At 62.1% G+C, this 21,560-nt stretch overlaps 3 protein-coding genes across 5 annotated transcripts; all 3 read left to right on the top strand.

Moving 5' to 3' along the window:
• Positions 1-136: 136 nt before the first annotated feature.
• On the top strand, positions 137-4,978 carry HPS1 (HPS1 biogenesis of lysosomal organelles complex 3 subunit 1). 3 transcript variants are annotated; one of them, XM_063163408.1, is made up of 18 exons: positions 137-318; positions 407-544; positions 626-768; positions 1,027-1,135; positions 1,339-1,499; positions 1,580-1,682; positions 1,814-1,891; positions 1,982-2,051; positions 2,157-2,224; positions 2,777-2,944; positions 3,018-3,194; positions 3,264-3,331; positions 3,460-3,582; positions 3,684-3,749; positions 3,944-4,088; positions 4,185-4,298; positions 4,423-4,505; positions 4,760-4,978. In XM_063163408.1, exons 1-18 carry the CDS (start codon positions 220-222, stop codon positions 4,920-4,922), a joined length of 2,076 nt encoding a protein of 691 aa, XP_063019478.1. In that variant the 5' UTR covers positions 137-219; the 3' UTR covers positions 4,923-4,978. The 3 variants fall into 3 exon arrangements, with proteins under 3 accessions (XP_063019478.1, XP_063019476.1, XP_063019477.1); XM_063163406.1 differs by having other exon boundaries at positions 1,787-1,891; XM_063163407.1 differs by having other exon boundaries at positions 1,787-1,891; positions 3,684-3,754; positions 3,949-4,088.
• Positions 4,979-6,155: 1,177 nt separating this feature from the next.
• On the top strand, positions 6,156-12,339 carry PYROXD2 (pyridine nucleotide-disulphide oxidoreductase domain 2). The gene is made up of 16 exons (XM_063162893.1): positions 6,156-6,318; positions 6,727-6,746; positions 6,966-7,059; positions 7,138-7,211; positions 7,332-7,478; positions 7,622-7,775; positions 7,990-8,051; positions 8,162-8,259; positions 8,672-8,813; positions 8,906-9,040; positions 9,139-9,211; positions 9,318-9,474; positions 11,257-11,411; positions 11,530-11,636; positions 11,742-11,862; positions 11,965-12,339. The coding sequence occupies exons 1-16, from the start codon at positions 6,156-6,158 to the stop codon at positions 12,033-12,035; spliced, it is 1,773 nt and encodes a 590-aa protein (XP_063018963.1). The 3' UTR covers positions 12,036-12,339.
• A 2,711-nt stretch (positions 12,340-15,050) lies between these two features.
• LOXL4 (lysyl oxidase like 4) lies at positions 15,051-20,989 on the top strand. The gene is given in 16 exon segments (XM_063162838.1): positions 15,051-15,103; positions 15,105-15,197; positions 15,199-15,518; positions 15,661-15,839; positions 15,988-16,199; positions 16,707-16,745; positions 16,868-17,084; positions 17,210-17,393; positions 17,659-17,813; positions 18,124-18,291; positions 18,486-18,648; positions 18,773-19,016; positions 19,273-19,388; positions 19,479-19,615; positions 19,806-19,917; positions 20,042-20,989. Coding segments are annotated over 16 exon segments (2,463 nt in total). The 3' UTR covers positions 20,113-20,989.
• The last annotated feature ends 571 nt before the right edge of the window (positions 20,990-21,560 follow it).

Here is a 21,560-nt window from a genome sequence, read left to right as displayed (position 1 = left end):
CTGTCACACGGTGCGGTGCCACTGTCACACGGTGCGGTGCCACTGTCACACGGTGCGGTGCCGCTCCGGGCCGCCGGGGGCGCTGCGCGCGTGGGCGCGGCGGTCACGCGCGGCGGAGCAGGAAGCGGCGGGGACGGGTGGAGCCGCCCGGTGCCGGTGTCCCGGTGGAGCCGCCCTGTCCCGGTGTCCCGGTGCCGGTGTTCCCCCCGGCCGCGGGCCATGCGCTGCGTCCTGATCGCCAGCACCGCGGCCGAGCTGCTCTTCTACTGGGCCGATGCCGCCTTCCTCCGCCGGCTGCGGTCGTCCCACGCCGGGCAGGTGGGGCGGGACGGGGCGGCGCGGGTGCGGGAAGGGGGCGCGGGGTGCGCGGTCGCGCGTGGGCGCTGACCGGGAGAGTGTGGCGCAGGGCCCGGCGCTGGAGGACAGCCTCAACACCCTCTTCGCCCCCCTGATCATTTCCTGCGCCGCGCTGCTGGAGAAGCTCTCCGACACCTATACCTGCTTCGCCACCGAGGGCGGGCGGCACCTCCACGTCCTGCACATGGTAGGACCGGCACCGGGACCCCTGAGCGGCACCGGGGACCAGGGACCGCTTGACCCCGCTTGACCCCGCTGCCGTTTGCAGTTCGGGGACTGCCTGTACATCGCAGTGAACGGCGACGGGACGCAGAGCGAGGACGACCTGCGCCGGACGCTCTTCGTGCTGCGGCGCTTGGTGGAGGCTCACTGTGGCCTCGTCACGCTCGACTCGCACCTCATCCGCAAGGAGTGAGCAGGCACAGCCCCCGGCACAGGCTGGCATGTCGGGCTGCTGGGGGGGGCTGCCCTGGGCTGCCCTCATGCAGCACCGGGGGCTGGGAGTGGGGTCTCCAGCTGGGACCCCCTCCTTGCAGCAGGACCCCCTGCCTGCTGGGCTGCAGCTGGGTTTTGGTGTGTCAGTCCCACGCGGGGAGCTGGGTTCTGGTGTGTCAGTCCCACACGGGGAGGTGACAGCCAGCTGTCTGTTTACCCTCTGTGACGCTGCAGGTTGCGGCCGGCTGATTCGGAGCAGCGGGAGCGCGTGTGGAGCCTGCTGCGGGGCCTGCTGGAGACCTACAGCCACCTGCGGGAGGAGGACCAGAGCTTTGCAGTGGAGGTACCAGTGATCTGCGCTGTCCCTCACTTTTGGGGTGTTCCACTTTTGGTGGGAGGCTGTGTGGAGTCCCAGGATGTGGGAAAAGGCAGTAGGCTGGGGACTTTAGGGCATCTCCCTGGAGCAGTGGAAGCTCAGACCTGCCCCTAGGACTGCAAGGCTGGGGCTGAGGAAGCTCAGCAGCCTCCCCTCCTCCTGCACCCCAGGCCGTGGAGCGGCTGATCCATCCTCAGCTGTGTGAGCAGTGCATCGAGTTCCTGGAGCGACAAGTGGTGCAGCACATCAACACCAGCCCCGAGCGTGGCGGGGATGAAGTGGGCCATGCCTTCCTCCTGGTACACACCAAGCTGCTGGCCTTCTACTCCAGGTGTGCCCGGTCCCACCACGCTCCCTCCCCAGGGCAGCCGTGTGTCCTCCCAGCTGACCCTGCCCTTCTCTGTCCTGCAGCCGCAACGCCAGCTCCATCCGCCCTGCCGACCTGCTCGTCCTCATCCTCCTGGTTCAGGACCTGTACCCCAGCCAGAGTGCTGAGGAGGAGCTTGGCCCACAGGTGCTTCAGAGCAGGCCTGGGGGTGCAGCAAGTCAGGATGCTCCCATCATGGGGTGATGCCTTGACAGCTGGGGCTTAGAGGGGGTTTTCTCTCTTTTTGAAAGCCCACAGCAGGGAATGTTCTCCCTCAGGGACCCAAGAGGAGTGAGAGCATCCCTGTGAGTGGCCCTGGCTCCCATGGAGCTGCAGAGAAGGACTCAGATGACCAAGTGAGTCCTTCAGATTAGGAGTTGCAGGGTGGGATTGCTGGGAGGGCTGCCTGTATCGCCGTATGCTGACCCATTTGTTATTGCTGGCAGGACACAGATGATCTCTCTGTGCCTGAGGTGTACTACACACCTGAGCCCTCGCCAGGCGGGCACAGTACAGGTGAGTGCCCAGCTGGGCAGCAGCCGTGCCCCACACCCCCAGCCCTGCAGAGGCCCAGGGCTTTGGTGTGGGGGCTGGAAGGGTGCCCTGCCATGTTCTCTGCAGGCAGTGAGAGCTGGTCAGAGGGTGCTGAGATGCTGAGCATCGGGGAGGTGGATGCTGCAGACGTCCAGGTGAGCCCAGAGTCCTGCAACACCTCCCAGCTCCACACGTCACAGACCTGCCCTAGTGCCTTTTGCAGTTTCTGGTCCTCATCACTCTCTCTTGCTGTGCTGCAGCTGTGGGTACTCCGTGTCGCCCATGTTGTGCATATTTGTGACAGCTCTGATCTCCTTCTCTGGGCATTGTTACAACGAGCTGTCACAGCAGAGAGGGAGCGGGGCTGCCTCAGAGCAGTCCAGTGTCTCCCTCTGCTGCCGCTGGGCTTTCTGGGCTGCTTCCCTGATGGATGCTGCAACACCTCGCACACTGCAAGCAAACACTGGCCCCGGTTTAAGGCATTTGGAACCTTTGTCTTTGCAACAGTCTTCTTCTTCTCTGCTGCTCCTTTGGGGTCCCTGGGCACTTTCCTCACTGCTGATCTTTTGCTACATGGCCCCTCCAGCTCTTTTGATTCTGTCTCGCCTGGTTGCAGCTTTCAAGGCAATGCTGCATCCCTACAGAGCATTCTCTGTGCGAGCTCCCTCATCCCCACAGGGGACTCAGTATCTCCCCTGTCTTCCCAGATGGCAGAGGACTTGCTGCAGACCTTGGGGCCTCTGGTCCCTGAAGCTTCAAACCCCAGAAGGATCTTTCTGGATGCCAGCCTGCGGGAAGGTTACTGCCCCTTGCTGCCACACACCATGCACTGCCTCCCGCTCTGGCCAGGCATCTCCCTTGTGCTGCTGACCAAGGTGAGCTGCCTCTGAGGTGAGGGAGCTGGGTGGGACTGGGTCCTGCCTGACACGCCTCTCCTTTCCCTGGCAGGGCCCCATGACCCAGGTGGCCATCAGCTTGTACCAACTGCTGGATGGTTTCTTGGTGCTGGAGAGGAAGCTGGAAGAGGGACCAGAGGTGGGAGTCGTACGCTCCTACCCATTCCTCGCCGAGCTGCGGCAGCGCATGGACAAATTTGTGAAAAAGCTGAGTGGACAGGACATCCAGGTGGGCGTGAGGACATGAGGACCCTGTCCTGTTTTCTCCACAGCCTGACACCATCCTGTCTCTTTCTAGTTGCAGAACACCTGGTTGGACTTTAAGAACAAGATATTTTCACGGAGTGAGCCTGGGAGCTCCCTAGAGTGAGTAGCAGGAAGCCAGGGAAAGTCTCTGGGACAGGCAGGGACCTGTCCCATCCTGGGGACGAGCACAGCTGTCCCTGCAGTGCTGGGGACCCAGTGTCCAAGCTCGGCTCTGTCTGTCTCCCCAGGCTGCTGCAGTCAGTGGCCAACGTGAAGCGGCAGCTCTGCTCCGTGTACCGCCAGCTCTTCCTGACCTCTGCTGGCCACAGCCTGTCCCAAGGGCTGCGGGACCGTGCTCAGAAACTGATGAGGTGAGTGCAGGGGGACGGTCAGCATCGCCAGGGGGCTGCCCCACACCCAGCTCTGCTGGGGCTTGTGGGTCCTGGCCTCTCACCGTGCCTCTTCTCGGCAGGGAGAAGCTGCTGGACTGGCGGGACTTCCTGCTGGTGAAGAGCAGGCGCAATATCACCATGGTGTCATACCCATCCCTGCAGCTGGGGAGCCAGCCTGCCACCGGGGTGTCCCTGAGGGGGTAGCAGACGTGGGAGTGGGACCCTGTCTCCCAGCACCAGGATTAAGGGGAGGAATGTAGTGGGCAAAGGTGGTTTCCCGAGGCTCAGGGGCTGTCCTAGAAGGGCACCAAAGTTGTTGGACACCCTTAACCTATCCCACGTACCTGGAGGACTTCCCTGGCCTGGTGCACTTCATCTATGTGGACCGCACAGCTGGACAAATGATGGCACCATCACTCAGTGTGACAGAGAAGTCCAGCTCAGAGCTGGGCAAGGGTCCCCTGGCCACCTTCATCAAGAAAAAGGTACTGTTCATGGGGTAGGTGTGGGATGGGAACCGCAGAAGAGGGTGGAAATTGGAGGGGTTTCTGCTCAGGCTTCAGGTGTCCCTTGTCCCCCAGGTGTGGTCCCTGATCACGCTGGCCCGGCGATACCTGCAGAAGGGCTATACAACACTGATGCTGCAGGATGGTGACTACTGCTGCTCCTACTTCCTCTGGTTTGAGAATGAGATGGTATGTGGGGCCAGGAAGGGGCTGAGCTCTCTTTCTCTGGGGCAGGGAGCAGGGATGCAGGCCTAGCCAGCTCTGCTCAGTGGTCCCATCCCAGCTCCTGCCCTCTGCTGTCATTTCTCCCCAGGGCTACAAGCTGGAGGTGATGGAGGTACCAGTCCTGTCTGATGATTCTGCTCCTATTGGGATGCTTGCAGGGGACTACTACAGGTGAGCAGTTGCCAGCCCTGTGGTTTGGCACCAGTGCTCAAAGCTGTGATGGCACACAGGTCCCTGGGGGTGATGCCAGGATGCCAGCGGAGTTGCACCAGCCCATCTCCCAGCCTGGTGCCATGGTTTTGGTGGGCTTTGGTGGCAGAGTCCGTGGGGATGTGTCCTTGCAAAGTGCTTTACAGAGGGAAGGTCGTTGGCAGGGGTTGCCTGTGTGCACTGTACCTGCCAAGCCCCTGTCTTCTCCTCCGCAGGAAGTTGCTGCGTTATTACAGCAAGAACCACCAGGCAGAGGTGGTGAAGTGCTATGAGCTGCTGACCTTGCACCTGGGCATCATCCCCTCCGAGCTGGTGGTGCAGCAGGCCTACGACTTGGCCCGGCGCCTCTGGGAGCCATCCCGCATCCCTCTGCTCTGAGCTGCCTCCAGCCGCCTTGGGGCCGGGATTAAAGTGGGTGTGTGGGTGCTCCCAGAGCCTGGGTTGCTTTCTCAGCGTCTGTGTGCCATGCTGTGGATTGTGCCTGTAGGCAGGGACAGGCAAGCTTCCCATCCTTCAGCCTGGCCAGGGCTGACACTGTCCCTTTTCCTGCTCCCCATGCTTATGACTGCCACCCAGCAGCTTCTGGGGACAGAGAGTGGGGCCGAGAGGTTGCTGGCAAATCACTGTCTTGCTGAAAAGGGCATTTCCAGAGCAGGATTTAAAATGTTAGCTTGGCATTGCTGCCAGGCTTTGGCCAGAGATCAAGATAGTGTAGCCAAACCTGAGTGAAGCAATGGTCTAGGGTGCATTCCCCTTCCCCCTCACTCCCAAATGCGGGGTGCAGGGCCCTCAGAGGTTTGGCAGGCTCTGGGGAGGTGCAGCCCATCCTGCACTCCCTTTCCCACACCCAGGCACCAGTTAGCCACAGCTCTGAGCTTAGCTGGGAACAGCGAGTAAATCCCGAGGCAGCTTATGTGTTTCCCAGGCACGTCTGGGCTCAGTGCACTCCAAACCTCAAGTACAGCTGGGAATGGGGCCAGCCCCAAGGGACTCACGTAGCCACTGTCCCTTTTTGCTCCCATGCCACTCGCTGGAGCTGGGGACAGCAATTCAGGCAGCACTGGACCATGACAGGGCCTTTGCCCCATCCTGCTGAGCTGGAATTCGCCCTGCTGAGCAACAGTTCTGGATTCAAAGCCATGCTCATTCCCAAACTGCCCCTTCTGCTGCTTTCAGGGCTGTGGGGGGGCCAAACTCCTTCTGTCCTGCCATGCTTGGCCCATCATCCCAGCCATGTGCCTCTGGCTCATCCCTGGAGCACCACAGGAGCTGGGGCAGGGGGCTCTCAGGCCCCCGCCTGCCTGCTCAGCACCGTCCTGGAGCACAGCCTGGGGACCCCCTAGCACCTGCGGAGCCCCAGGCAGGATGTGGCCCCTTCTCAGCCCTGGGCTCGTCTCCGGCCCCGCTGCAAGCCCTCAGCTGAGCTGTGCCGGGTCCGCCCCTCGCTGGGGCAGCAGCAGCGGCGGGAGCCCCTGTCCTGAGCAGCCTCCCCGCCTCCTCAAGGCGTTCCCCGCCTGGCCCCCCGTCCCTCCCCGTGCCCGGAAGCCCTGGGAAAAGTTCCGCCGTGGAAGCAAAGTCCAGGCGGACAGAGCAAAGCCGGACAGAGCGGCCATGGCCGGGCGCTGCGCGCTCCGGGGAGCGCTCGGTCCGCGCTGCCCGTCCCGCTGGCCGCAGGGCTGGCGTCTGTCCCTGCGGCCGCCGGGAGCGCGTCTGGCCCATGCCGGGGCCGCGGCCCAGCTGCAGCAGGAGTACGACGCGGTGGTGATCGGGGCAGGTAACAGAGCCAGGGAGCGAGAGCCGGGCTGCGGGCGGGGACCCACATCTGCCCAGCCCCCAGGGCAGATAGCAAAGGAGCAGCTCGGTGGGGACCGCAGTGGTGCTGGACGTATTGCAAACCCCCAGACTGCTCCTCATGCCTGGGACCACACAGGGGTCTGGCACAAATTGCAGCCCCCCAGCATCAGAGCACTGTAGGAACATCTGCCTTGAGTGATTCTGTCCCCCTCTGCTGCACCATTAGGGCCAGGGGTGTAGGGCTGGGGGAGGATTCTCCTTGTCACCTGTATCCCTGTGTCTAGAGCCTGTTATTGGGGTGGCTGTGACAGCCCCATGCCCCAGGGTGCCCTGTGCTGCAGGCCCATCACCAACACTGGGCTCTGCTCATCTCCCTCTCTTCTTGCAGGACACAACGGGCTGGTGGCAGTGAGTACCTAGAGTGGCGTGCTGCTTCTCCTCCATCCTCAGGGACAGCAGGGACTGGGAAGGGTCTGCGCTGAGAGCAAGGGAGGGCTTTGGTGTCCATGGGGCTGGGGCTCCCACAGGCCCTCCCTAGTGAGGGGGGCACTATGTGCAGGAGGGGCCTCCTGTTGGCAGTGGCAATCCCGGCTGGAGGGATGGCAGCGTGCCCCGTGCTCCCCACAGGCTGCCTACCTGCAGCGGGCAGGGCTGCGCACGGCTGTGCTGGAGAGGCGCCACGTGCTGGGCGGCGCCGCCGTCACTGAGGAGATCGTGCCAGGTACCCCTGCCCTGCGTGCCCCTTGTCCCCCTGGCCAGCCCTGCTGGTGGACATTCCCCACCACCCCACATGTTCCAGGGTTCAAGTTCTCCCGGGCATCGTATCTGCTCAGCCTGCTGCGACCACAAATCTATGCTGATCTGGAGCTGCAGGTACTGGCACCCACCCTTTGCTGGGCTGCTGGCAACTCCCAGCGTGCAAGCAAGGGGAACCCCGCTGCCAGGCTGACCCTGCAGGGTGGCTCCTGCAGTGGGGACATCCCTGTCTTGCAGCGGCACGGTCTGAGGGTGCTCCCACGGGACCCCTACTCCTTCACCCCACTGCTGGAGGACAGGAGCCCTCCTCGCTCCCTTCTGCTGGGACATGACATGGCCCAGACTCAGCAGCAGATTGCTCAGTTCTCCCAGAAGGATGCCCAGGTACCAGCAGAGGCGTGCCCCTGGCACAGCAAAACCCACGAGGGGCTGCCCTGCCCCTGGAGTGGCAGGGATGCTCCTGGGTGGGGTATCCATTGCACCCACAATGGTGCAGCCCTTGCTGTCCACCCTCTGTCCCCTTCCAGGCCTATCCTGAGTATGAGGCGTTCATGGGGCGCATGGTGTTGGCCCTTGACCCACTGCTGGATGCCCCTCCAGTGGATACAGCTGCCCTGGGAAAGGGTTCCCTGCCCCAGCAGCTCAGGAACCTGCAAACCCTGAAGCCCTTGCTGCAGGCAGGTACATCTGGGATGTCAGGGACCTCGGCAGCAAGGGGTGTTTGCCAGCACCTGGGATGGGCAGTGCAGAGCCTCCTCAGGAGCCCAGTGTGGGCTGGCAGGCTCTGGTAGGCTTGCTCACCTTGGTCCCGCTGAGTGACCTCCAAAGCCAGCTGGGCACCAGTATCCAGCCCTGGCACAGCCATGCAGGTCTCACACCACCTCTCCACCCCCAGGGCTGGCACTGGGGCGGCAGCTGCCCCACTATTACGAGGTGCTCACAGCTCCCATCTCCAAGGTGCGTGCTGGCAGTGCTGGTGTGGAAACACCCTCTGCCTCTCCTGCCTGCCAGGATGCTGCAGCAGCTCCCCACCCCAAGCCTGGCATGCTCTCTTTCTCCTGAGCCAGATTCTGGATCACTGGTTTGAGTCAGAACCCCTGAAGGCAACTCTGGCTACTGATGCTGTGATTGGAGCCATGGCCAGCCCACACACCCCTGGCAGTGGGTGAGGGATCCTTCCCCCCGGGGCTCATGCCTGCACTGTCCGCCCTTGCCGTGCTCTGTGCTTGGCTCTGCTGCACCAGTACCCTGTGCCCTGCCCCCTGCCTCTCCCTCCCACTGCCTGCTCAACTTTGCCAGGGTGCCTCAGGGCTTGGTGCTGGGCAAGGGGCTGCCCCCAGCCCTGCCAGTGGCTCTCCCGAGTGGCCCCCACCTATCCCTTCACTGTTTGGGCACCTCTGTCCCCAGGCTGGGCTGAGTCCTGGCTGGTGCATCCTCCCTGTAACTGACTTTACATCCCATGAGGTGGCATGGTCCCATGGGGGGACTGTGGGGGCTGTGGCACCATCCTCACTACCCACGCAGGGGACAGATCCATCCCCTCAGCCAGCAGCTAATCCAAGGTCCTACTACCTCAGGTATGTGCTGTTGCACCATGTCATGGGTGAGCTGGAGGGACGGCGCGGGGCCTGGGGCTATGTGGCAGGCGGGATGGGAGCCCTGTCCCACGCCATCGCCCAGGCAGCCACTGCCCGGGGAGCCCACATCTTTGCTGACAAGGTACGGGGTGTCTGGGAGAGGGGAGCTGCTTGGCCATCCCCTCAGGCAGCAGGGATGCTCTTGGTAAAGTCCTGTCCCCTACCCGTGCCCAGGCAGTGTGCCACGTGCTGCTGGGCAGGGCCGGGGAGGCGCGGGGTGTCGTGCTGCAGGATGGGACAGAGGTGAGGAGCAAACTGGTGCTGTCCAATGCCTCCCCCCAAATCACCTTTCTGGAACTCATTCCTCAGGTATGGAGTGCGTGGGGCTGGGGGGGGCTTGGCCTGTTGGAATAGCCCATTCCCACTGCCTGTCACAGCCAGCCTCTGCATGGTGTATCCCACCCTAGGAGCAGCTGCCCAAGGATTTTGTCCAGCGGATCCGGCAGCTTGACACACGCTCCCCTGTCACCAAGATCAATGGTAGGTACCAGCAGGGACGCTTCAGCTGCCATCCCTGCTGGAGGAACACTGGTGCCAGGCTCAGCAAGAGGCTGCACCCCACTTCATCTCCCCATCCCATGCCCAGTGGCGGTGGATCGACTGCCCAGCTTCCTGGCTGCCCCCAATGCCCACGATGGCCAGGCCCTGCCCCACCACCAGTGCTCCATACACCTCAACTGCGAGGGCACCCAGCTCCTGCACCAGGCATTCACTGAGGCTGCCCAGGGGCACCCCTCCAGCAGGTAGGAGCCTGTGCTGGCACACCTTGGTGCACTGGGAAGGGCCAGGACAGCCATGGCTGTGGATGCTGGGGAGGGAGGTGTGTTGTATTCACATTGCTGTACAATTATATTTCCTGAGTCCCATACCTTCTTTCCTTGGCTGCGTGTTCAAATCATGTCGGGGTCACCAGAATGTTGTATTCATATTGTTGCATAATTATATTTCCTGAGCCTCGTACCTTCTCTCGATGGTTTTCTCATGTCAGATCTTCCCAGCAGTGGTGTTGCTGCTTCTCGGTCAGGGCTCCTCTCCCAGGCTCTCCCTGACCACCCCGCCCCCTTTTATCTCGGTTCTTTCCATGGGCTACAGCTGCTGCCCAATCAAGGACATCACAGCTGCAGCCCATTTACAATAACCAGAACCAGGGCGGGGTCACTAATACAATAGAGAGATCTTCAACTGACATACATATACTTACAATACATAAGTTAGCTCAGGCCCCCACATTTCCCCCTTTACTTTTACCAATATTACAGTTACAATATACATATCTGTCCCAGCTCTCAGGCTGCCACAGCTCGCAGCTGTCCTATCTTCTGTCCCAGCTCTCAGGCTGCCACAGCTCGCAGCTGTCTTTAATACATACATAGAATATATACATATCCTCCCTTTTTTTTTCTTTTTCTTTTTTTTTCTTTTTTTTTTTTTTTTTTTTCCTTTTTTTTTCTTTTTCTTTTTCTTTTTTCTTCTTTTTTTTCTCTTTTTTTTTTTTTTCTCTTTTTTTTCTCTTTTTTTTCTTTTTTACTTCTAGCTGTTGCATTCATATTGTTGCATAATTATATTTCCTGAGTCCCATACCTTCTCTCGATGGTCTTCTCATGGCAGATCTTCACAGCAGTGGTGTTGTTGCTTCTTGGTCAGGGCTCCTCTCCCAGGCTCTCCCTGACCACCCCGCCCCCTTTTATCTCAGTTACCTGCATGGGCTACAGCTGCTGCCCAATCAAGGACATCACAGCTGCAGCCCATTTACAATAACTAGAACCAGGGCGGGGTCACTAATACAATAGAGAGATCTTTAACTGCCATACTTACAATACATAAGTTAACTCAGGCCCCCAGATACACATTCACTCAGCCCCCTACATTTCCCCCTTTACTTTTACTTACTTTACAATTACAATATGTATATCTGTCCCAGCTCCCAGGCTGCCACAGCTCGCAGCTGTCTTTTCTTCTGTCCCAGCTCTCAGGCTGCCAGCTCTCAGCTGTCCTATCTTCTGTTCCAGCTCTCAGGCTGCCACAGCTCGCAGCTGTCTAGTCCCAGCTCTCTGGCTGCTACAGCTTGTTCCAGCTCTCAGGCTGCCACAGCTCGCAGCTGTCTAGTCCCAGCTCTCTGGCTCACCAGATGTTGCATTCATATTGTTGCATAATTATATTTCCTGAGCCTCGTACCTTCTCTCGATGGTTTTCTCATGTCAGATCTTCCCAGCAGTGGTGTTGCTGCTTCTCGGTCAGGGCTCCTCTCCCAGGCTCTCCCTGACCACCCCGCCCCCTTTTATCTCGGTTCTTTCCATGGGCTACAGCTGCTGCCCAATCAAGGACATCACAGCTGCAGCCCATTTACAATAACCAGAACCAGGGCGGGGTCACTAATACAATAGAGAGATCTTCAACTGACATACATATACTTACAATACATAAGTTAACTCAGGCCCCCAGATACACATTCACTCAGCCCCCTACAGAGGTGTGGAGTGGCTGGGTGCCTCTCTGCCTGCCCAGCTGGTCTACTGCTCCCCCAGGCCCATGATCGAGCTCTGCATTCCCTCAGTGCTGGACCCGGGGCTGGCCCCTCCAGGCTGCCACGTCGTGTCCCTGTTCACACAGTACACCCCGTCCGTGCTGGCGGGCGGGCGGTGCTGGGACGAGCAGGCCAGAAATGCGTACGCAGACACAGGTACGTGATGCACACACAGAGCCAGTAACACCCACGGGCAGAGCTGCCCTGGGCTGCACAGGAGTTTGCTGCCACATCCCCCGGGCTGCCCAGCAGGAGTCCCTTCATCTTTCTCTAGTGTTTGACTGCATCGAAGACTATGCCCCAGGGTTCAAGGCATCTGTCATTGGCAGGGACATCCTGACGCCACCAGACCTGGAGAGGATCTTTGGGCTGCCCGGTGGAGTGGGTACCATGAGTGTCAGCTCTGAGCATCGCTCTGGTGCCAGTGCTAGTGGGCACACGGGCCTGGGCCAGGCACAGCTAGCTCACACAGAGCTCTGTTGGCAGAACATCTTCCATGGAGGGATGTCTCTGGACCAGCTGTACTTTGCCCGGCCAGTACCATCCTACTCTGGCTACCGGTCCCCAATTCCTGGCCTGTACCTGTGTGGAAGTGGAGCCCACCCTGGTGAGCAGAGCTGGCAGCAGGACCCTCATGGAGGCCTGCAGAAGGAAGAAAGTGCCATGTGGAAGAGGTGCAGCAGCATTCCCCATTTCTCCTCTCTTGCAGGAGGAGGAGTGATGGGAGCAGCAGGACGCAATGCTGCCCAGGTGGCTATCAAGGATTTCAGGCACCTCTGATGAAATTGGTGAAACTGACTTCACCAACACAGGGTTGTGACAGCAGCATGCCCTACTGGTGCCATGCAGAGCCCTGCCCATCCACAGCTTGCTTCCCCAGCACCTCAGGGCAGCAGCATCTCCTGAGAGCTGGATGTAGGCTGGCAGGGTCCCCTGTGCTCCCAGCTGCTGCTGTCACCTTGAGCAGATAGCTGCTCCCAGCCTGACACAACCCAGCCTTGCCCCAGTGGCTGCATGACCATGGCAAGCCTCACTCAGCCCCTGCCTGTGCCCATGGAAATAAACCTTGGCCTGGGCTCTGTCATGAGCACTCTCACTGTGTTTTTTGAGCAACTCATGCAGCTCCTACTGCACTACCCACACTTGCTGGTAATGCAGCCTTGGGGAGCTGCCAGAGAGCACAGGCACATTTCAGAGTAGTGAACAGGGACAAACAGCCCCTCACCCTCTCCTCTGCTCATTGGTGCAGACTCAGGTGCGTGCAGGACTGTTTGTACCGAGTTCCCCAGCTCTGGGCAGGTCCAGACCATCCTAAGTCCTTAGAACAAGCAGGGAGCTGCCTGGATGCTGCTTTGGTGCCTGGAGTCCCCAGCTGTCCCCAGTCCGCGGCTGTTGGTGGCTGTGTGTCCAGCAGACACGTGCCCAGCGGCTCAGAAACCGCAGGAGCCGGGGCTGCAGCCGCCCCTCGTGCCTCACACATGCTCCGATTCCCGACGGAAGCCGCTGCACGTGTCCTGGCCCCGTCCCCGCGTCCCCAGGGCAGATGTTCCGTGCTGGCCGCTCCTCAGCCGCAGCAGGCCCGGGTGTGCCCCTCGCCCGGGCTGCAGCCGGGAGCCGCTGGCTGCAGATTACAGAGCTCACATCCTCTCCCTGCCCTCTTCCTCCGCCGGACAATGCTCCCGATTCAGCCGCCCGCCTCGCCTCCTGCCGGGCCCTAAATACGGTGCTGCCAGGGTGAGCTGCTGCACCTGAGCTGGCTGAATCAATATTGACCGGCCAGGAATAGTCCCGCAGCCCGCTGAGAATAGCCCCGCACGCCCGCCCGCCGCCCACAGCTTCCCGCGCAGGGGCTGCCCTGCTGCCGGCCGTGTATTTTTAGGTGCTGCCGCTGCTGGCTGCCCGGGATTGCAGGTGCTGGCACCCTGTGAACCCCCAGGGAGACGAGGGGCATTGGCTGACACCTCAGGGCAAAGGGGACACCTCCAGCCCAGCACGGTCACACGAGCGGCAGGACACAGTGCCCGTAGAGCTGCGAGAAGAGCTGGCAGGTCCCAGAGGGGCAGAGCCCACCAGCCCCCGCAGCTCTCTGTTCTTGCTGTCCCCGGAGCAGAGGCAGAGCCCTGCCCTTTTCCGCACCTCTCTGTTCTTGCTGTCCCCGGAGCAGAGGCAGAGCTGGGAGCGGGACCCAGCGCCCGCCTGCCCGCATCCCTGCCAGCATCTGCCGGGGGAGGAGCTCGGGGGAGGCTCCTGGCTTCACACTTAAGCAATTGATCTCCAAAACGTCGAGACGAATGAGTCACGGGCTCCACTGCTGGCCCCGACCCTGCCCTTCCCCAGGGCTTTCCGTGGCCTCCATTCTGGGGCTGGCCAGCGATTCACATCGCAGCTTCAGGGCATTGCCCCGATCCCGGCCAAGGCAGAGGCTGGGATGAGAGTGCCCTGCGAGGGGGACCCAGAGTCGTGCATCCCTGCACACCCAGAGGTGCTGGGGCTCCTTGCGAGACGTGGCGATGAGCTCACGGGCTATTCCCGGCCGTGTTGATCCTGGCTCCTCCCGGCAGGATCCGGCTGCTTTGACTCCAAACAAACAGTCCGGTGGCCACCGGCACATTCCTGGCCGGTCCCTGGGCACGGCCGGGGCACTGGGTTTCCTGTTTATCCCCATCCCACGGCGGGCGTGTGGGCAGCGGGGTGCCCCGGGGACTGGCGGCCCCCCAAGCCGGAGGTTGCTCCCGGGGCAAGTCGGGCGGGGTGGGGGGGGGCATCACCGGTCCCCACGTCTCACGGAGCGGGGCTGAGCCTCAGGACCTTCACAGCCAGCCTGCTTTATGGATGGCACAGGTGATGCCCCAAGCCCTGGGAGAGCCGCGCTCCGGCTCTCGGTACCATCCCATACCCTGCCGTGGTCCCTGTGTCCCCAAGTCCCGGCCCCACTGCAGCACCTCCTGTGCCCGTGCACCCACTCGAACCAGTGCGTTGGTGGGAAGCTGCAGGGAGTGTCCCCGGCACAGCCGCTCGTCATCCCGTGCTGTGCCTGGCTGCGGTTCAGCCCCGCGAGGGGAGCATCCCTGACCGAGGGAATCTGGACTCGGGGGAGGCGCAGCCTCACGGCGGGCAGGGACTGCCCGGGACAGCTCAGATCCTCCCGGCTGGGGACAGGACTGGCTTTGGGACAGGAACGGGTTCGCCCCCGTGTGCGGTGAGGCAGAGTAGGGCCGGGGGTGGGCAGGGAGCAGGGCTGGGCTCCAGACCAGGGCGGGGGGCGGGGGGCCCCCTCGGGTCGGCCCACCCCGCCGCACCATAAAAGCGGCTGCAGGCGGTGCCCAGCGGGAGGCAGGAGCTGCGGGATCCACTACTGCCAGCGCCACCACCGTGTCCCTCGCCACCGCCTGCCCCGCACCGCTGCCGCTCCGGCACCACCATCCCTTGCCAGGGTGAGTGCCAGAGGTGGCCCCGGGAGGGTCGGTCTGGGTACCTGGAGGGGGGTCAGCAATCCCAGCAGTGCTCTGAATGAGGATGCAGGGGAAGAGGTGAGGCAACGGGGACCGGGCTGTGTGCAAGATAGGGAGGAATCCTGGTGTTCAGTAGAGAATCCAGGTGGAGGATGAAAGGGGGCTCTGTGGGGCCCTCAGCCTTGTCCCGAAACATGGGGCAGACAGGAAGCAACAAGAGCACAGGGCAATGTTTGTGGGTCTGCCCGTGGCTGTCAGTGCCCGAGAGGGCTGTGTCAGAGCTGGCTGACCTGGTGAAGGGGGTAGGGCTGGGGTATGCTGTGCATGTGTCAGGGACCAGCCCATGCATCCCCCAGAGCGCAGGGACAGGGATGTCACCGCCGTGCAAGAAGGCGTGATATCCCTCCACATTGCCCAGCTCCTGGGGCACAGGGGGGGCTGCAGCTGCACCCCCACTCTGCCATGGTCCCCAAGGACTCACTGTTGGTCTGTCCCCAGGCATCCACTCACAGAACGATGATGGTGATGCCAGCTGGCTCAAGTCACGTCCTGCTGGTGCTGGTGCTGGTGCTGGTGCTGGTGCTGTGCTGGGTGGCCCCCAGCAGGCAGGAGCCGGCCCCGGTGCAGCTGCGGCTGGGGGGACCCCGGGGCCCAGCTGGAGAGGGCCGGCTGGAGGTGCTGTACCAGGGCCGCTGGGGCACCGTGTGCGACGATGGCTTCGACTTCCATGCGGCCACGGTGGCCTGCCGGCAGCTGGGTTACACCGCAGCCATCACCTGGACCCACAGTGCCACCTACGGCCAAGGGGAAGGTACGGGGCAGATGGGGAATGGGGGTAGGGGTCCCGACGAGGGCAGTGTGCTTCCCGCTGGCTGCGGAAGCCTCCCCACAGGGCCGTGGGTGCAGAGAGCTGGCGGGACACATTGCATGGGGCTGTGATGCTGTGTCCCCAGGCCCCATCTGGCTGGACAACGTGCGATGTGGGGGCAGTGAAGGCTCCCTGGCAGAGTGTGCCCACAATGGCTGGGGCATCAGTGACTGCCACCATGGCGAGGATGCTGGTGTGGTGTGCTCAGGACAGCGCCTGCCTGGCAACTCCCCCCAGGCCACCGCCACTGGTCACCTGGCAGAGGTGAGTGGGGGCCCGTGGCGTGTGCCTGTGGCCAGCAGGGTACACCAGGGCGACTGGAGCAGGTCCCACCAACCCTTGCCCTGCCCTTTTCTGAGTGCTCTGCCCTCGATGCTGGAGCCCCAGGCCCACGCCATGCCCACTGTGGCAGGTGTTGGGACAAACCCTGGAGGAGGTGCGGCTCAAGCCCATCCTGGCACGGGCCAAGCTGAGCATGCCAGTGATGGAGGGTGCTGTGGAGGTGAAGCACAATGGGCGCTGGAGGCAGGTGTGTGATGCCAACTGGACCAGGAACAACAGCCGTGTGGTGTGCGGGATGCTGGGCTTCCCCCGCGAGAAGCACGTCAACACCAGCTTCTACCGGTAGGGATGAGGGAGACACACGCTGCTCCTGGGCACGGGGTGCACACTGGGGACAAGAGATAGAGGAGTGGTCAGAGAAGGGCTGCACACATGGGTGGGTGTGCAAGGTGCTGGTATGGCAGCCTGGATCCCCTTCTTGGGCCTTTGACAAGGGTCAGAGTTGGGCTCACAGCATCCAGAACTCTTTGGGAATGGTCACCATCATGGCTGGCAAAGTGTGGGACAAAGGAGAGGAATGACAAGTGTCCCTTGGTCCCTCCCACCCTGTCTCAGCCTGGAACTATAAATACAGCCTATAATGAGCCCCTGCGGGTGCCAGGAGTCGCACAGTCCCGCTGGGACTCATGGTACAGACGGGTTTGGCACAGTAATTGCCAGTGGGGAGAGAATATGACGTACCCTGGGGTCTCCATCTCCTGCCAGGGAGGGCAGAAATGTTGGGGCAGGGGGTTCAGAGCTGGGCAGTGTCAGCATGCTCCCTCATTTCCTGGCTCTGTACACCCACAGAAAGCTCTGGAACAAGAAGCTGAAGGACCCCAACTCCAGGTAGGACTCAGCACTGTGCATGGTGGGCAGGGCACCTTGGATGGGTGCCCAGCATGAGCATTGGGTGGGAGAGAGTCTCTGGCACCTGAGCTGACCCTGGCCCTGCTCCTCTCCCTTGGCAGCCTGAAGACCCTCAGCCAGAAGAACAGCTTCTGGGTACACAGGGTGCGGTGTCAGGGCTCAGAGCCCCACCTGGCCCGCTGCCCTGTGCAGATGGCCCCACCAGCCCCCCGCCAGCACGCCTGCCCCCACGGCATGCATGCCATCGTCAGCTGCCTCCCTGGCCCTGCCTTCCAGAAGGGCACGGGCAAGGGCAAGAACAAGACCGCACCAGGAAAGGTGAGCCCTTGCAGAGTTCCACACCCTCAGAGTCCCAGGGCTGAGCAGCATTCAGCCACCCTGTTTGCCCTTGAGGGGGCCTGGCTGTGCCCTGGGGTTGCTGACTGGCTGCTCTCTGTGCCCAGGTGCTCCCGGTGCGGCTGCGAGCGGGCACCCACGCTGGCGAGGGCCGGGTGGAGGTGCTGCGCCACGGGCAGTGGGGCACCGTGTGTGACAAGCAGTGGGACCTGGCTGCAGCCAGTGTGGTGTGCCGGCAGCTGGGCTATGGGACGGCAAAGCAGGCCCTGGTGGGAGCCCGGATGGGACAAGGTGAGGCAGGTGTTACAGCGTGGGCTTGGGAAACCTCTGGGCTTGGAGGGGTACGATGGGGAAATCAACTGGTTTGAGGTGTCCTGCTGGAGAATCATGGGATGTTCACGCAGCTCCAGCCTGTCCTAGGATGAGGCTACCCTGTCTGCTCCTGCCATGGGCAGCCCCATTCCTATAAAGAATGCCCAGACCGGGGGAAGGAGGATGAGGGTGCTGCTTCAGGATGGTCATGGAGCAGGGAGCACTGACCCTTCCTGTGCTTTAGGTCTGGGGCCCATCCATATGAGCAATGTGCAGTGCACTGGCCATGAGCGCTCCCTGGGCGAGTGTCGCTTCCAGGACGCTGAGCAGAATGGGTGCCGGCACGAGGCCGACGCTGCCGTCCGCTGCCACATGCCCTTCATGGACTTCAAGAGCCAGGTGAGTCCCTGCCTCCTTCCCAGAGCCTGTTTCACCCCAGCCCCATTGCACAGTCCCTGCTCCCCAAGCTCTATGCCCAGTGTGGGTGCTCAGAGCAGCCCTGGAGTGACCCAGGGGATGGGGGGACACAGAGCAGTGTCCTGATGGGGCTCTGCAGGGTGATCTGGTGGCAAATTGGTCTTTAGGGATGAAAGGAGGAAGATGAGGGAGATGTTCAGCTGGATGTGCAGGGCTGCTGGTCCCATTGCAGTGTGGAGTGGGAGAGCTGGGATCTGTGCCACATTCCAGTTCTGCCCCTCTCTGCCAACAGGTGCGGCTGGCCGGGGGCCGCAACCCCGAGGAAGGCGTGGTGGAGGTGCTGGTGCCAGTGCAGGGGCAGCTGCAGTGGGGTGCAGTGTGTGGGGCACAGTGGGGCCTGAACGAGGCCATGGTGGTCTGCAGGCAGCTGGGGCTGGGCTTTGCCAGCCATGCCCTCCAGGTGAGTGGGGTACCAGCCTGGGGCCAGAACTGCAGGGGTCCTGCAGGGTGGACAGCGTGGGCATGGTGTGGCCAGGGGCTCTGGGATGGGACAGTGGGGACGGTGGTGGCAGTGTTAGGGCAGGAGGGGAGGCAGGTGGGAGTTGGCAAGGGCTGCAAGGACTGGTCCAAGCACTGTGCTCCTCCTCTGTGCAGGAGACGTGGTACTGGGCAGGCAGCCCCGGTGCCAGCCAGGTTGTGATGAGCGGCGTACGCTGTGCGGGCACCGAGCTGGCCCTCCAGCAGTGCCAGCGCCACGGCCCTGTCCACTGCCCCAGCGGCGGGGGACGCTTCTCAGCCGGGGTCACCTGCACTGCCCGTGAGTAGCAGGAGCCCAGGGGGTACTGCTGGGAGGGGGCACCCCTTTCTCCTGTAGGAGGGTAGGGAGTGCTGTGCAGGGTGGGGACCACCTTCTCAATCCCTGCTGATCCGCTCCGTGCCAGACGCCCCAGACCTGGTGATGAACGCCCAGCTGGTGCAGGAGACAGCCTACCTGGAGGACAGACCCCTGGGGCTGCTGTACTGTGCCCATGAGGAGCGCTGCCTCTCCCGCTCTGCTGACAACATGCAGTGGCCCTACGGCCACCGCCGCCTTCTGCGCTTCTCCTCCCAGATCCACAACCTGGGAAGAGCCGATTTCCGACCGAGGATGGGGCGTCATGCCTGGACTTGGCACCAGTGCCACCGGTGAGCGTCCCATAGGCAGGGGCTGGCAGGGAGCTGCCCTGTCCTTGGGCCTGGCAGGGCATGGTGGCACCCGTCCCACCCAGGGTAATTGACAGCGTCTGAGCCAGCACTGTCATTACGGCTTTATTTGGCTTCAGGGCTGTAATTTGCTGAGTCCCTGGGTGCTGCCCTGCCGGAAGTTCTGCCGGGGTTGCCTGGGACAGCCACGTGCTCCCTGGCTGGGCGCTGGTCCTGTGCTGAGCCCCTGTCCCCACAGACACTTCCACAGCATCGAGGTCTTCACCCACTATGACCTGCTGACGCTCAATGGCTCCAAGGTGGCCGAGGGACACAAGGCCAGCTTTTGCCTGGAAGACACCAACTGCCCCGAAGGTAGGTGCCAGCTGCAGAGCTGACAGAGGCCCAGTTCTGCTCCCCAAAGGGGCTCTGTCTGTGCCTCCCTCACCTCCCTCCTTGCTGCAGGTCTTCAGCGACGCTTTGCCTGTGCCAACTTTGGTGAGCAGGGGGTGAGTGTGGGGTGCTGGGACACCTACCGCCATGACATCGACTGCCAGTGGATTGACATCACCGATGTGCCACCAGGCAGCTACACTTTCCAGGTATGGGGACGGAGGGGTGCGGGACACCAAGCTACCGGATCTCAGGGCTGGAGAGTCCCTTCCAGGAGCACAACAGCATCCCTCACCCTGCTCATCAGGGTGCTGCTCTGTACCCTGCTGTGCATGCCACAGCCCTGCCTGGCCAGGGCACAGCAGAGTTGCTCCCAGCCCTGCCCCTTGCCCTCCCCAGGTGGTTGTGAACCCCAAGCATGAGGTGGCTGAGTCAGACTTCTCCAACAACGTGATGAGGTGCCAGTGCAAGTATGATGGGCAGCGTGTCTGGATGCACGGCTGCCACACAAGTAAGGAGGGACGGGAGCTTAGGGGCTGTGGCAGGCAGGGTGAGGGAAGTGATGAGGTTGGGGGTGCCACAGGTTCCTTGTGCACACCACATGCACACCTACCCCACAACATGGCTCTCCCCAGGTGACGCCTACGGTGCCGATGTGGTGAGCGACATGGAGAGACGGGAGCGCCTGGCCAACAACCTCGTGTGAACCCCTGCCATTGGCGTGGTCCCACGGGAGAGTCCGACTCCTGCAGCCCGGCCCCTGTGCCCTGGCAGCACCCGACTGAGCTCAGGGACTTGCAGACTTGTGTATTTATTGATGCTGCTGCAGAGGAGGGAGATGAGCGCCAGGGCTGGCGGGGAGTGCCTGGGGGTACCCATGCTGCCAGCAGGATTGGAAAGAGTGGCCCCAGTACTGCAGCAGACCTCACCTCCACAGCCCCAGGGCCCCCAGGACAACTACCTCAGCCTGCCCAGCCCCCCATGCTCCAGGAGACTCAGGACAGTCCCCAGACACCCATGCACCAGTCCTGTCTTCAATAAAGGTTCTGTGAGTTGGGAGCAGGGTGCTGTGCTGTGGAAGAGGGGCTACTCCTTTATCAATCCCATCATCACCTCCTCCTTCCCCTGCACTCTTTCCTATTAGGATCATGAAGCCAGTCCCCAGCTGGGAACAACTTGGTCTAGGCAATGTGTCTCCAGCTAGGCAGTGTTCCCTCTGTGCTACCCAGGGCCACCAACTCCCTGGCTGTCTGCACGTGGCTGGCATCAAGCAGCTCTGGCTTGCCATCAGTGGTCCCCATGGCCCTGAACTGGCTAACCCTGTGCATGCAAAGACCCAGCCAGCTCTGTGGCAGCATGGGCTGGCAGCCAGCCCAGCAGCCACAGTGTATGCAGCTGACATGCTGGGCTTTCCCAGGCTGTCCTGGCAGCTTCCCACACATGGGAGCTGTGGTAGGGCCACTCTGTCCCTCAAAGACACAGTGTGGGGACACAGGGAACACTGTGCCCTTGCTTTCTGTTTCTTACCTCCCATGGTTTCTATCTTTTTTCTTACAACAAGAAATAAAAGGGAATGTCACCAACACACTCTGTACTGTCTGTTCCCCAGCTTGCCAGCCACGGGGCAGTGCCGCCCCTCTCCTCGCACACCTGTGTCCATTCCTGCCTCGCTGGCAGGAACCAGCCCAGGGTGGGGGGCTGCCAGCACCCACCTCGGCCCAGGACAAGTCAGGCTGCACCCACACGTGATGGTCCCTGCACGTGGAGCTGCTGCTGGGAGCACAGGGATGCACTGGAGGGGCCCGAGGCCAGAGACCGTGGCAAGGCACGTGCTGGTGGAGGCTCACCCCGCCAGGCTGGGGCTTTGAGGGATGCCGCATGGCCGGGAAGATGTTTTCCACATGAGAGCAGCTCTGCTGCCTGGAATTTCCACCGGCCAAGCCACGAGCATCCGGGAACGGCAGCCGAGATGGCTCCCAGCTGGCAGCGCCGCCGGATGGCGCAGGGGCAGGCAGCCATCGCCGCGGGGTCATGACCAGCCCCGCTGCTGCCAAGCTGGGGGACAGCCAGGGGACACGGGGCAGCCACATGAGCACTTCAGCGACCAAAAGCATGCAAACTGCTGGTAGTGGTGGTAGAGAAGCATCATCCCCA

The sequence above is a fragment of the Melospiza melodia genome, chromosome 9, assembly GCF_035770615.1.
Source record: "Melospiza melodia melodia isolate bMelMel2 chromosome 9, bMelMel2.pri, whole genome shotgun sequence".
In the NCBI taxonomy this organism is placed as follows: Eukaryota; Metazoa; Chordata; class Aves; order Passeriformes; family Passerellidae; genus Melospiza; species Melospiza melodia.
The sequence above is the reverse complement of the archived record's forward strand: the minus strand, read 5'-3'. Positions and strand labels throughout refer to the sequence as shown.